At 35.0% G+C, this 15437-nt stretch overlaps 2 protein-coding genes across 2 annotated transcripts; one reads left to right on the top strand and one right to left on the bottom strand.

The window, feature by feature from the left end:
- The first annotated feature begins 10249 nt into the window (after positions 1–10249).
- LOC133198187 (uncharacterized) lies at positions 10250–11755 on the top strand. The gene has a single exon (XM_061334316.1). It carries the CDS (start codon positions 10250–10252, stop codon positions 11753–11755), a length of 1506 nt encoding a protein of 501 aa, XP_061190300.1.
- A 1998-nt stretch (positions 11756–13753) lies between these two features.
- Positions 13754–15067, bottom strand: LOC133198188 (uncharacterized protein F54H12.2-like). Its single transcript, XM_061334317.1, has 2 exons — positions 14915–15067; positions 13754–14629 (listed from the first exon to the last, which is right to left on the bottom strand). Exons 1-2 carry the CDS (start codon positions 15065–15067, stop codon positions 13754–13756), a joined length of 1029 nt encoding a protein of 342 aa, XP_061190301.1.
- Between the last annotated feature and the right edge of the window lie 370 nt (positions 15068–15437).

Here is a 15437-nt window from a genome sequence, read left to right on the forward strand (position 1 = left end):
TTCTCCATATATGCAATATCATCCCATATATTTACATGTATGTTTAAAATCAACAATATTACCATGATAACCTTGTCCAACTTATTATGTACCCTTGAAAGAGTTCTTTTTCCTCATCCTTCAAGTAGTTTTAATATCCACATCCACACTGATTTCAAAGCTTCTTTGTCATAAATACCTAAATAAATAGAGTAGAATATTTAGGCATTTGAAAAAGTGTGTGTTATGATACTTTTATATGCTATGGTGACATCATAAAGTTAATGAGGTCACGTTTATGAACATTAAAAAACATTTGTTAAAGGTAGTTAGTTTTGTAATTGTCTGAATTAAAAAGCCATGAAGAGATAGAAAGCATTTACAGTTAAAATAATTCATTTGTGTTTTGTGAATTTTGACTTTTTCATTAGATATACCCGTATACATGTGTACCAGTACTTAACTGTACTTAAAAAATGGATTTTTCTCAAACTATATGATATCTTCTTATTTTTATTGCATTTAGAGATCTAGAGAGAAATGAAAATATTTGAAAGACAAAATCTAACATATGTTTAAACATTTTGAGTAATTATATATCTGTCAAATTTAGAAAAATAAAGGGTAAATGCTAACACAAGGCCCATGGCTCACCTGAATCACCTTGGCCCCTGCCCCTTTTTTATCATATTTTTTTTTACCCCAATTATTTTAGTCCACCCTTCCCCCATGGTCTTGATTTGAACAATCTTCAATCTGCACTACTTAAAAATGCTTGTATATATTTTATATCATTCTAATCATGGCCCTGGAGTTCTTGACAGATTTTCATATATATCAAAAATTATATGTTAAAATTGTATTCCTACTGTGGACCTACCCTAGTAGGCTATTGTTCCGAACCCACCAGGGCAATGATAACCAATCTATGCTATGTAAGGGAGCTTTTATGTCTGATCTGAAGTTAAACCAACATGTTTATTCATTATTAGTATCTTCCCCTTGGAAGGGGTCATTGCCCTTCCTTTGAACTTTTTTAAAACTTTAATTCGATCCCTTTATTCAAGAATACTTTGTGCCAATTAAGTTGGTTGAAATTGGCAAATGGATCTGAAGAAGAGAATGTGAAAAGTTTACAAAGATGACACCAAGGACAACAATACTCACAATGAATGTATACACCAATACACAACAGACACATATTTCAATCAGAAACTTCTCTGAGCCTCTGGACCTGTGGACTTACACTTTTGACAAATCCTTCATATGTAGTACATTGGAATTCCCTCTGTATGTGTGGATGTGAGTGGGCTGTCACTTGAAATAAGGGTTCCCTCCCTGACTTGTGCTGAGGGATCTTGTAGATGACTGGTTGTCTAATCCCATGCCTCCACTGTTTTTCAACATATAGGTATGGGGCGATGGAAGTACATTTCCAGAACTCTGTGAAATAACATTGCTGCAGAGACCTGAAAGTTATATTAAAATGTTTATCAACATGAATGCAAACATTGTACAACACTGCATAAAATCCTATGGTATAACTTACAGTCAAGATCTAGTAAATACAGACTTTTTGGTGCGAGATCCATTATGACATCATCATTAATTTAAAGTAGTATACAAAATATAGGCCAAAATTGTCCTCAAATTCAATTTTTTTGAAACTTTGATATTTTGTTCTAGGATACAAAATCTCTCTTTATATGTAACATGAAAGATTTTTTGCCTACATAGTTTGAAATATGGCCTATCAGAACCCCGGGCTGTAAGAGAATTGTGAAATCAGACATTTGATTAGAGAATGTGCCTTATTTGAGTAAAATATGATGTAAAACAAGAACATACGCAGCCCCGGAATTGAAAATTCACATGTAAATATATGCTACACTTTAAGTTCTCTTAAGAGAAAATATATACTTCAATTTTTACAAAAAATCAACAAATTGATTGAAATGGATCACAGATTAAAATGTGTCAAAATAAGGAAAATTGAACCAATGGTTTCATAAATTTGCGATTAAAAAAAAATTTCAATAGCAAACAAGTGAAAGATTCAGTAGATGACGTCACAATATTTGACCTTTGACCTCTTGATATGACCTTGACCTTTATTTACATAAGGAATGGAGACTTTATATAAATGTCCAAATATCAGCCCTCTACTATGTATGGATCAAAAGTTACACTGCATTTATATTGCATATATGGCCATAGTCTCGAGTAATTAGCTTTAAGGCTGTGTTATAATAGAGCAAAATATTTTGATACGATACAATACAATATTTTATTAAGCGATATATTGGATTCTTTAACAAGTCTATCAAAATAGTCTTAGAAATCATTTAATGCATGAATTTTATTAAAACTAATTGTTTTGCAACTTATTTTAAAGTTATTGTCTCAAAGTCATTACAGATTACACTTCAAATTCAAACTTTTAACGACTGTAATTTTCAAATACAGTTGTCTATGTATTTTGTAATAACTATCTAAGATGTGTTACCTCCTCAATGATTATATCATTACTGATCAATTTTAATTCAAAACAGCTAAATCCAGTCTAATTGGTGATTGAAATTCCCAACTTTTTCACAAAGTTATATGAAAAACTGCCTGCCAAATACGTATTCGAAGCTATTTTTTTACAATAAGATACATTCTTGAATATCGATACATACTGATATATCGATATATTGATACAGCCTTAGTAAGTTTAGCTATGCAATTAAAATATTAGAGAGCTAGGTTGAGATTTCATATGTGTACAGGTATGTCTAGTAGGAGAATTCCCTAAATTTCTCGTGTATTATGTCATCAGTTTTCGTGTTGATAAGCTTTCTACAAGTTCCTTCAACTTGTAAAAATTAAGGCAGATGATCTACACGTAGGTGTAAACTTGTAACTTTTTCAATAAAAACTAGTCAATTTATGTGTGAAACTGTTATTGCTGTCCATTATTAAGGATGTTTAGTTTCATGAACACTTACTTTAACTAACTAAAGTCAAACTAATGTCACAAAACTACTAATTAGTTGAAACATGCAGAGACAGCGATTGCAGTCTACACGTTCATGTTACACATCATTAAAATCTCAACAGACAAATTACAAAAAACGTGTACATGTACGTCAAAGTTTGTGCACACGTACACGTACTCATACAAGTTTAAAATCTAAACCTCTCTATTACTATAATTTTTCATTTATTTTTTGAGTGAGAGAGAGATGGAGAGAGAAAGACATGTTTATTAATTTAGTTGTAGGATCACCAGCTGATCACTTGACAGATGTACATTGACCACCTCTTATATTTTTAATGTCCCACTCATTTTATATTCATTTAAGCATTTCCTCACAATGTTATTCATATCACATGCAATCAGCTGAGAAATTACCAGTATGAGTGTGTGTATCAGCTGTTGTAAAAAGTAAAACAGACTATAACATTTTCTGCACACTGAATCATTTTTCCCTTTTTTAATACTATGGTAAAATATTTCACAACACCAAGAACAATATCAAATATTCTGTATAATATTTTCAAAAATATTGACAAGCCCAAAGTATTTTTATAGCTTCAAAAGATTTTCTTTTTCCACCACGTGGAGGCATGTAAACAAAGGACGATAACTCTAAATGTATATGATTTACCGTTTCTCATTGCAAGTTTTCGAGGCGATAGAATTCGAGAAAAAATGACTAAATGAATCAATTTTTATGTGCAAAAGAATGTTTAAGTGAATAAAGATAAATAAAATGAGCTATACTTACGTAAAACGCATAAATCCAAAACCACACATCCAGTTCCTGTCTAAATCTAACAGAACTGGTGCAGATCTCGTACAGTCTCGAGGCTGGTCTCGTTAGAGGTCAAATCGTCCCCTCGGATGTTATGCTACACTTAACAACGATAAAGAATATCATCCGAACACATTGGTAGGGGTGAATAATAAACATAAGCATTTCAAGAGGTCTTTCCACAGAAAGGTGGAAAGACCTAATTATGTAAACATTATGTAACAATGTTCAGTAGGCCTTTGCCAATTATTGTAATTGTGTTTGTGCCAATAAAATATTTGTATTTGTATTATCGAACTTTTGTATATTTTTAGAACCCTACGAATGGAAAAAAGACCATGTTCAGAATACAGGTTAGTATGTAACCCATATTGGCATATACATATTACTATTATGTAACACTTAATCAACTCACACGAAGGGTGTAATCATAACACATTTCAATCGCTATCCAAAATTATCTTTTCCACCCTCACGTACAAGTGGAGGGTAACTCTAGGAAATCGATCATGTTTAGGGTGGAATCTAAATATGTTTACTCTCATATTTTTTTACCTATCCAATTCTGACCCATACTTCAATCCTAATTAAAAACTATGGTCAGTTCTTCTCATAAGACAACCGCCAATAAATTTTTGGGTGTATGTTAGTGTTAAAATATTTTATATCGAAACAAAATCATTTTTTTCTTAAAAAAGATTGAACAACTCTTTTAAAAAAGAATTTACATATCGGTAAAGTCACATACCATAGTCAATAAAATGTTTTTATATATGTGAAGTTATGTTTTAAACAATAAAAACTTTTTTATATCCTTCATCGTTTTTATACACTTTTAACAACAGAAACTGAGACAATCCAACCCCTACCAGAACGAACTACTGCCAGTGAAACAAGGTCACCCTTGCCAGAACGAACCACTGCCAGTGAGCCAAGGTCACCTCTACGAGAAAGAACTACTGCCATTGAGACAAGGTCACCTCTACAAGAACGAACCACTGCCAGTGAGACACGGTCACCTGTGCCAGAACGAACCACTGACAGCGAGACAAGGTCACCTCTACGAGAACGAACCACCACCAGTGAGACAAGGTCACCCGTGCCAGAACGAACCACTGCCAGTGAGACTACCTCACCCGTGCCAGAACGAACCACTGACAGTGAGACTACCTCACCCGTGCCAGAACGAACCACTGCCAGTGAGACAAGGTCACCTGTGCCAGAACGAACCACTGCCAGTAAGGTCACAGAGGACGAAACATCCACCACCATAGATTTAGGTATCTTTTAAAATATTTTATATTTTAAGTATTTTAAACTTCTTTACATCCAAACAAAATCTTTTTTTCTAATACAAGATTAAGAACTCTTTTTGATACTTATTTTCAAAAAAAATCCCCCCTTTTTATCATTTTAGACACATCATCCACATGGACGAAAAAATTCCCGAAAACTACAACGCAAGTAACCACACTATTAGATGATCTGGCCACGGGTAACCATCATATTATTTATGAAATATTAACTCTTGGATGTATTATTTTTGTGTTTTGTATCATATTTGTAACTGTTTTATCAATCTTTTATAACAAATGCCCATGTCAAAAAAAAAAAAATAATAATAAAAAAAGAAGAAATACCTTAGATTTAAAAACCATGGACTGGAAAACCTATACCTTGAAACAAAATAATGAATCTGATGAAAGTGACGATACTGATATATTTAATATTTCTGATAGCACTTAATTTTCATTTATTTCTTATTTTTCATTGTGGTAGGCTTTCTAGCATGGGCAATTAGTGTAACTCTTGCACTTATGATTTATTTTGCAAAGAAGATGATCAAGAAATTGCTTATATATTTGAATGTGCAAGATGATGACATCAACCAACTTGCATCCCCCCAATCCACAATCACAACCTTGTCTCCTCAAACTGCACAACCACAACCTCTAGAAACGATCACCACCACACCCCTACCAGAATCCCCCATCAGCCACCGCCTTAGATCCAAGAAGTTGTTCTATGAAAGTCCATTTTAATAACTTTATCATGTTAATTTCAGCTATTTTACAGAAAGTGAGGGTGTTTTAAAACTTCCTTTTTGTTAAACACTACCTTAAATCCAAGAAGTTGGTCTATGAAAGTCCATTTAAATAACTTTATCATGTAAATTTTCAGCTATTTTACAGAAAGTGAGTGCGTTTTAAAACTTCTTTTTTGTTAAAACACCGCCTTAAATCCAAGAAGTTGTTCTATGAAAGTCCATTTTAATAACTTTATCATGTAAATTTTCAGCTATTTTACAGAAAGTGAGGGTGTTTAAAACTTCTTTTTTTTTGTTAAAACACTTTTTTTTTTTTTTTTTTTTTTGTAATTGAAATTTTTTAAAATTGTCCCACACCCACACATTTTAGAAATCTTTTTTTCTGTAACTCAAATTTTAGAAAACTTTTTTTTTTAATACTACAACATTTAATTTTCTTTTACCAGATTAAAAATAACATTCCATATTAAAAAAAAATGCTAAAGGTATTTTTACAAGTACATTCCATAGGGAAAAACGAATAAGTGTATTCCATGAAAATCAAAATTTGTTATTGTGTTCAAAATATTACTCAATAGATGTAACCCTCTTTTTGTTTAATTGGTGTAAATTTTTTTTAGTGTTTTTAGTGTAGTAATTGTTTTTAAAAAAATTTTTTTAGGTAATACATTTTTTTTCTTTTTTTAGTACTTAGTGTATTATAGATTAGTTTTTATCGTCTTTTGGTGATTTTTTATTCAGTACAAAACTAAAATAAGTGGTTACTAACTTTTCGATCAAACTATTACAATATTATTAAAGTAAATCATTTTTTATGTATACGATATCATTTCCAACCATTAAAGTAAATCATTTTTATGTATACGATATAATTTTCAACCATGTACATTTACGATGACAGTTAAGTGATATAGTTTTACTTGTTACTAGTTAGTTTATTATACGCAAACTTTTTTTATTTGTGTTAAAAAAGTTACCATATGTCTACAATATCATTTTCAACCATGAAGATTTGCAATGATTGTTAAGTGATATATTTTCACTTGTTTAATACTAGTTAGTTTATTATACGCAAGCTTTTTTATCATCTTTTCTTTTTTTAAGATGATTCTTTTTTATCTAGTCTTTACAAATAAAAAACACTGTACTGTAACATTATTAAAATAGCATATAAAATTAGTATAAAGGTAAAAAAAAATTATCGAAAAAGTTTCTTAAAACATTTTAAAAAATATATGCTATTTTTTTATGGTACACGAGTATAGAACTTTTTTTGAAAATTGTGATTGTGTTAAAAGATACCTGGTGTAAATATCTGTGATTGTGTTTTTTTTTTATATCTCCACAATTATATCCAGTTTTTTTTTGTTATTGATTATACCAAAAGGATGGTGTATACATTTATTTTTTTATTTGTATGTTCAAAGCATGTTAATAAAAAGCGTTTACTCCACATTGCTAGTTGTTTTAACTAACTAGTTCATTTTAGAAAAGAAAGATATTTAAAAAAAAAAAATCCCTGTCTTTTATAACTTTCAATTTTTTCTTTTGTTTTTAAGAAAATGACAGAAAATAACCATCTGAAGGAGATTTTAACTACCTTAACCGATGCTGAAACTGTAAATCTATTTGCCTCAATTCATGGTCTTTCTGGTCACGCGGAAGTTGAAAATCGCCTTAAGGAATTATGGGAAAATCATATAGATATTTTATGGAGGGAAGTCTTGGAGACGATAGAAGACGACCCCCCTTTAAAACGACAAAAACTCCAGGAACCAGCTTCCACCATTTCTATACAACAAGGGGGTGGGCAAACAATGTCCGATAGTAAAAAACCATACTACATTTGGAAAAAAGACTCACGGACATTTAAGAAGAACACAGCTACAGAAACGACTTTCAAATTAAAATTTAATGAGCAATGGGCTGGTGAGAAATTGATAGATATTTATGACAAGGTACATGACATGTTCGATGACGTGTTGGCAGAAGCCAAGGGAGATGACTCTGATTTAGGCAGAGTTGTAATTTAACACCCCAAATTGAATAATGCTATAGTGGTCTCTCTACGAAAGTGGGAGGATTTAAATGCCGACACCGTCATGTCCGAGGTCACTAAAGTCTTAAATTCAAATGAAGATGTACCGGTAGATAGTGACCTACTTGTGACTATTGGATCCATTGATATACCAAAAGGAGGGGGTGGAAATAAATTACCCATCACCACCTTAACTGGGCCCGGAAATAGTTTGATGAGAAAATACTCAATATTTGAAGTGCAGAACGACAATAATCTTTGCATGGCCATTGCTATTGGGCTTTGCTTTATGAAAACATGTAAAAAAGTTAATTCTAATACATGGAGAACTCTAAGAGCAAATATGTCGGGGACAACCTTTGAATTAGCACTTAAACACCAAACTATCCCTCAAACGTATTATGACAATATTCTGAAAAAAAGGAGGAAAATGCAAACAAAAATGGCATCAGAGTTATGTCACATGGCTGGTGTACCCACACACAGGTATTTGGGGTTAAACGACATTGACCCATTTGAAGTATTATTAAATGTGAACATAAATGTTGTCTCCTCACGGGTGGGTAACAAATTTATCAGAGTAAGGGAAAATACTTACAAACCCAACCTTTACTTGTATCATGTGGAGGTAGACGAGGAAAAACATTGGCATGGCATTGCCAACATACAAGGGTTTTTTCAAGGGTCATATTTCTGTCATACTTGTCTGAAATCGTACACTGACAAGCACAGACACAAATGTTCTACCTATTGTGATGTGTGTTTAAGTCACGATTGTCTCGAGACCGAACTCCGACTAGGATGTCGATCTTGCGGGAGGATTTGTAGATCACAGGCTTGCTTTGAACAACACAAAAAGACCCCTACAGATCGAGTTCCAGCACCTTGTGAGAAATTTTACCAATGTAAAAAGTGTAGAATTACTCTACAGTACCAGGACCGAACACCTCATCAACACGTTTGTCATGAATGGCAATGTCCAAATTGCAAGGAGTATTTTATCGAGAAACACCTCTGCTTTCAAAGAGCTAAAAAATCTACACTTAACAAAAGGGAAAAAAAGTTTGTTTTCTATGACTTTGAAACGCGTCAGGATGATATGTTTAATTGTGATCAAGGGTATAACCCCCCTTCTATCAGATGTCATCAGTGTGTACAAAAAGAACACCGGTGTGTTAGTTGTAAGCTCTGTCAGAACTGTCAGGATGCATCTTGCGGTCTACCCCAACACAAAGTTAAATTCGCCGTCATACAATCCTGTTGTCATGTCTGTGAAAATAAAGAATTGCAAACAGATTCGACGTGCAACAATTGCGGAATACGATGCGAACAATGTTCTCAGATGGAAAAATCACGCTTTTTACATTCACCCTGTCCTGGTACGTGTGGATATAGGGAAAAGGTATTTCGTGGAGATGATGCAGCGGAACAATTTTGCTCTTACTTTATCAAGTACTGTAGGGATACGATCTTTTTAGCTCACAATTCCAAGAGCTTTGATTGCTACCCTATTTTAGAGTGTCTGATCAACCGACATTCAATTCGTCCAGGCACAAAAGTAAAATGTATGAACAGTTCCATTTCCAAGAGCAAATATTGCAATACTGTCGTTCTGATGTCGATATCTTAAGGCGGGGATGTATGGCATTTAGGGATCTGATGATTAAGGCCACGACAATGGAAACTCGCGTGGTACATCCAGACGGTACGGAAGAAACGTCCGCCACACACGGTGTTGATCCGTTTGACTACGTCACAATAGCGAGTGTATGTATGGGGATCTTCAAGACTCTCTTTCTGAGTGAGGAAAAAAAGGTTGAAATCATTCAAGATTCGGGGTGTACTTGGCACGACATCCACTGCAAGGAAGGGGTACAGGGGGTGTACTTAAACCACAGATGGATGTCAGTGTCCGACTTGAAAAAACTTGATAACCTGCAAGTCGGGAGACAAACATTTACAACTCCGATTGCCACTGTACCTTCAACCGGATACAACGGTAGAGATAATTACAGCAAAGTCTCAATCCAATGGTTAGAGTGGCTCATGGAGAAAAGTAAACATAGGGGAAAACCGATCTTTATTCAACATGCGCTCAACAAGGGAGAATACCGTATACCTGGTACTAACTACAGATGCGATGGGTTCGTAGAAAAAGAGAACGGAAAAGGCACCATTTACGAGTTCTACGGGTAAATATATGAAAAAATTGATTTAATGTGCCCCCTAAAGAGGGGAGGGGCGGCCGCGCACCGGTAACCCATCTAATGCTTTTTTCTTTTGTTTTTTAGCTGTGCCTATCACGGTTGCTTATCGTGTTATATCCACGATCGGTTTACCATTAAATACCCATCTACGAACCAGTCGATTCACCAATTATACGACATGACCAAACGACGGGAAAGAGAACTGAAAGCACTGGGTTATGATCTGGTCGTTATATGGGAGCACGACTTTGACTATCAGTTAAAGAAAAATCCGGCATTAAGACAATTCGTCTCAACCTTAGATCTTCAGGATAGATTAGATCCACGGGACAGTTTTTTCGGTGGACGGACAAATGCTGTGAAGTTACATTATAAAGCCACTGAGAATGAAACCATCCAATATTACGATTTCACGAGTCTCTATCCTTGGACGAATAAGTATTGCAGATACCCCGTCGGTCACCCGACCATCATCACGGAGGATTTCAAAGACTTGTCTGAATATTTCGGAGTGGCAAAGGTGACCATACTACCACCCCGTGGATTGTACCACGCCTGTCTCCCGTATTTATCCAATCAAAAACTAAAATTCCCTCTGTGTAAAAAATGTGCTGACACTGAAAATCAAAATGAATGTCATTGTTCAATACATGAAAGATGTATTACGGGTACGTGGTGTACACCAGAAATCCAAATGGCAATTTCAAAAGGATATCAAATCTTAAAAATATACGAAGTTTATCATTTTGAGCAGTCATCCCAATATGACAGAGTATCAGGCACGGGGGGTCTCTTTACTCAATATGTAAATACATTCTTAAAAATCAAACAAGAGGCCTCGGACTTTCCTACTGAGTGCGACTCGGAGGAGGCAAAACTAGAATACATTAGAGAATACCAAGAAAAAGAAGGGATCAGGTTAGAATACCATAAAATTCAGAAAAACCCCGGTTTGCGGTGTCTAGCCAAATTGTGTCTAAACAGCTTCTGGGGAAAATTTGGTCAAAGGTTAAATATGAAGCAATCCATGTTTATTCATGAGAGTGAAGCCGAGGTCTTTTTCCGCATTTTATCTGATCCAACAAAAATCCCGGACAATTTTCACATTGTATCAAAGGACACAGTACAATTAGAATGGAATGAACACCCTCTGTTTACACCCTTTGATCGAAAAACCAACATATTTTTGGCTTCATTTACCACAATGTGGGCTCGTCTAAAGTTGTATAGCGTGTTGAATGTGTTAGGTGATAGGGTATTGTACTTTGATACGGATAGTGTCATTTTCAAGACCCACGAGTCAGATGACTTGAGTTATCTCCCTATCGGTAATTATTTGGGTGAAATGACGAATGAAATCGATCCTAAAGACGGCCACATTATCGAATTTGTATCCGGAGGCCCCAAAAATTACGCTTATCGCACCCTTTCTGGTAAAGAGGAATGCAAAGTTCGGGGTTTTACTTTGAATTGGATGAACTCAAAATTGATCAACTTTGAGGCCATAAAAGACATCATTTGTACAGCAAACGATAGACAAATTGAGATTCACAATCCTTGCAAAATCTCGCGAGACAAAAGAAAAAGAAAATTGCTTAATCGTAAAGAAAATAAAAACTACCAAATGGTATATACCAAACGTAGATTGTTATCAAATTTAGACACCTTGCCATTTGGATTTTAAGTAGTGGAAAAATAAACAACATATTGCTGTCATTTTCTTGTAAATTTTATTAGAAAAGCTTTTATGCAATAAAATGTTGAATACAAAATAATGATTTATTTTGTTTTACAATTAATATGTATGCCAAGGAATGTTTCTCTGACGTCCTTGTTTTGTTCTGGAAAGACCTGGAGGGTCCGGATACTGTTTTGATCTTGCTGATGTAAGCACCTCCTGACTGTAAGTCATGCATCTCATTCCCCACGCTGGAGTTTGCTTCTTGAGGGTTTTTGTATAAGTTGAGAGACTTGTCTTTGGTCTCCTTGTCTTCATGATTAGAGATGTCACTTTGAACACACTCGTCATTATTCTGCAATCTTCTCAGGTGTTCGTATTTTAGTTTCGGTACTAATATCATTTCTTTTCCCATTTCGTTTATTGAAATGTTGAACAATCGGTTTTAGTATAAGAGACAGTAACTGAATGTGTTTTGATAATATTTGTCGTTTCCGTTTTGAACTGGTTTCACGGGATCCCAACATCCGAATGAATGGTTTGTAAGGTGTAAGTTGTCTTATGTACTGTTTTGTCAAGGGGTATGTCCCAGTGTAAATATTGAGGGCTATTTCACTGATTACGTCGCATTGCTCATCGGTTAACAATTTGATAATGTGTTTTTGCTGAGCAGTGTCTATATCCAACAGAAATCGGAGGAGAGCAATGTGCTTCCGCACTCTTTGCTTCATGATCGTAGTATGAATTGCATAACCATTTGTTGAAAGTATTTATAATGGTTGATAAATAATCATGTCTTCACCGGGGAGAATGCGAGATCGCAGTTGATATTCTTTGTTTTGGGTAGGTTCCAGACAAACAAGTAAGTAACCAAAGTTAGGGCGTGTGGCTAATTCGTAAGCCGCTTTAAAAAATGGTACATTTCCTGGTAGGATTTGGGATCCGAAGGTGATAATTTGCCGTGAATCCCGGTAGTTCTTAAATAAGATCACATTAAGACAGTTTAGAGAAATGGTCCTGGCATATTTTCCGGGGGGATATAGATTCTGAGAAAGCATCACTGTGGTTATGTTGCGATGATGTGAAGTCACCGTAAATAGATGTACACAGTCTTGAGATTGTGCAACCTTTAACATAAGGTCATCTAAAACGATGATAGTATGACACACATCTTCTGTATACTTCTCTATATCTTACTTTGTGGGTAATCCCTGATGTAATACCAGAGTGGGTATAGATTGTTCCATGTCGTGGAACATATTTTGATGCTCAGAATAAGCATATATTATTTTATCCACCGGCATTGTAAACATCTCATTAGCTTTTTCTAGCAATTGTTTTGTAAAATACGTTTTCCCGCTCTGGGTACTACCACATATCAAAATAGTAGTTGGTGCAGAGAAAGGAAGCAAAGACTTTGTTTTCCACCACTCGCTGTCGTTTGTTTCCATGTTATGCCTTTGTCAACTTCTAGGATTGTGATTATGAAGCATTGAAAATCCAATTTTTATAGAAAAAACCCCTTTTTTTCATCGGAATTAGTTTAATTTAAAAAATATCGATAAACAAAGTTCTGAACAAAATGATCATTGAATTGATAGTCATCAGAAAATAAGGTGTATAACTGTATCAGTGATTGTTTATAATACAATCGTACAATTAAAAACATTAATACATAATTTCCACAGAGGTTAGAGTTTATGGATTGAAGTCTTGTATTTCTCATATCACAACGTTTACTATTGTTAGCAATAAAGTCTCTTATATGGTGATTATATGCAGTCAATGGCTTCCCAAGACTGTCAAAAAATTCTGATTGATATGGGCTGTGTATGATAATGGCTAACCAATGTTCATCAGGAAATGGAAGCGGTTGATTGTTCACAATGAACGCGCTAGGATAGTGTTGAACATGTTTTGGTAGGGTATTGCTAGCATAAACTCCTTTCACAACTCTCCGTAGACAGGGATCCTTTTCCACTAGATCGTGGAGCTGTTTAGAATTCATGGTTGAATATTGTTAATATCACGTGATCTGTCTATTTCTAACAAAGAAGAGAAGGTGGCAAACACCAATGCGTTGGCAGCTTTGGTTGTTGCTTGTTTGAATTTCAATTCCAGTCTGGTGTTACCCCTTCGGATCAGGTTAAGATATTTCTCGCCAAATCCACATGGATCTATGGTAAACACAAAAAGGGAATATCCGTTACCAAAATTGCTTCTGGTAATGATTAGACCTTCATCTCGATTCCATTTTCCGCAAGCTTCAAACAGTCGTGTGTAGGCTGTGGAAAAATGTCCAGCCGTAAAATCCGTCTGTAAGGGTCTTCCTGGAACACTTTCTCCATTGATGTATACTCCTACATCAGTGAGGTCTAAATTTTCAAAATTGAACGGATTTTTGGTGTAATCTCCGTTGACAGCTTTTTGATCAACCAAGGCCACAACCAGGCGATCCGGTATTGCCTGTGGGAAAATGTTATCCCAATAAAATTCGGTCGAGCCTTTTGGGATTGTGTTCATCTTTAATTCATTCCTAGTGATGGGGTATTTGACAGGAGTCGTTTCTATTTGTTTGGTATGATTTAGTAAAATACCGGGATCTACACGGACTTTAGCTACTTTGTAGACAACATCCTGTAATTCCAACTTATAGGCAGGTGAAGTGGCAGCTGACATAATTACGAATGGTGCACTGGATCTAAACAGTTTAATGTAAATATCTACCCCGTTGATTAAGTATTTATCTATGTCAAATATGTCTTCCATCAAATTTCCTTCTAATTCAAAGGTTTGACTCTGCTGTGTGTACCCGTAACGTAGGACCAATCCAGCATTTCCCCCGTTGTAGGCATTTGCATCGCTTAAGTTGCCTTCATCCTTAAAGAAGAGCTCCGATTGTTTTTGTGAAGATAGCTCGTCTTTACCGCTGAACAATATTGTTTTCAAATAACTTTTCCAGGGGTAGTTGTTCGTATTGAAAGATACTAGCTTGTTGTTTAGATAAACGTCCATCTGAGAAAACATGCTTTGTAGTGGCAAATTGATGATGCCTGTTTTTTCGTTGGCTGTCAAAGATGTGCCGTCGGCTTTTAAAATCCGGGCTTTGACTTATAATCTACGTCGCTTTAAATCAATATATTCCGCTCCAGCCCCAGAAATTACCATCTCAATGGGACTGTCCGCACTGAGGCTGGAAATGGGTCTTGCTTCCGTGAAGTAGACTTTTTCAACCGCTACTTGATTAGTGGGAGAGGCAAATAATGAAAGTTCCATTGGTTGAGCAATATCTTTATCGTCCCTGCTTAAAAAGGCCATCTTTTTTTATTCGTTGAATATGTTCTTGTAACTGTCGATGGCAAGTACTTTTGCCTTTGTAGATATTGGCTTTTTAGGAGTTTTTCTCTGTTTAATATCTTTTTTCTTCTGGGCGCTTGTAGATATGTTTCGAATTTTTCTCTGTTGACTGATGGGTTTAATCTTATTCTTGGATGATGTTAACCGTTTCAGTTCCTTTAGAGGACTGACAGATGGCTGTTTATGTTGGCTTTTTATACCACTTTTTAGTTTGACATGGGGATTTCCCTTTTCAACATCGCTGGTATGTTCCACTCGTGCACGTTCTTCTACAGCTGCCAAGGGTGTTACTTGTGTGAAATTTTGTTGGCTTTCCAGTTGTGAGTGAGGT

Source organism: Saccostrea echinata, unplaced genomic scaffold (assembly GCF_033153115.1).
Source record: "Saccostrea echinata isolate AGI-Se365-2 ecotype Australia unplaced genomic scaffold, CSIRO_AGI_Sech_v1 ptg000033l, whole genome shotgun sequence".
NCBI classification, from domain to species: domain Eukaryota; kingdom Metazoa; phylum Mollusca; class Bivalvia; order Ostreida; family Ostreidae; genus Saccostrea; species Saccostrea echinata.

Bases quoted from the DNA above. Each gene is read 5' to 3' on its own strand.
- LOC133198187 (XM_061334316.1), top strand. From the start codon at position 10,250: ATGACCAAACGACGGGAAAGAGAACTGAAAGCACTGGGTTATGATCTG.
- LOC133198188 (XM_061334317.1), bottom strand. From the start codon at position 15,067: ATGGCCTTTTTAAGCAGGGACGATAAAGATATTGCTCAACCAATGGAA. The intron at 14,630-14,914 runs GTAATTTCTGGG...CTCTTCTTTAAG, and splicing joins CGGACAGTCCCATTGAGATG to GATGAAGGCAACTTAAGCGA.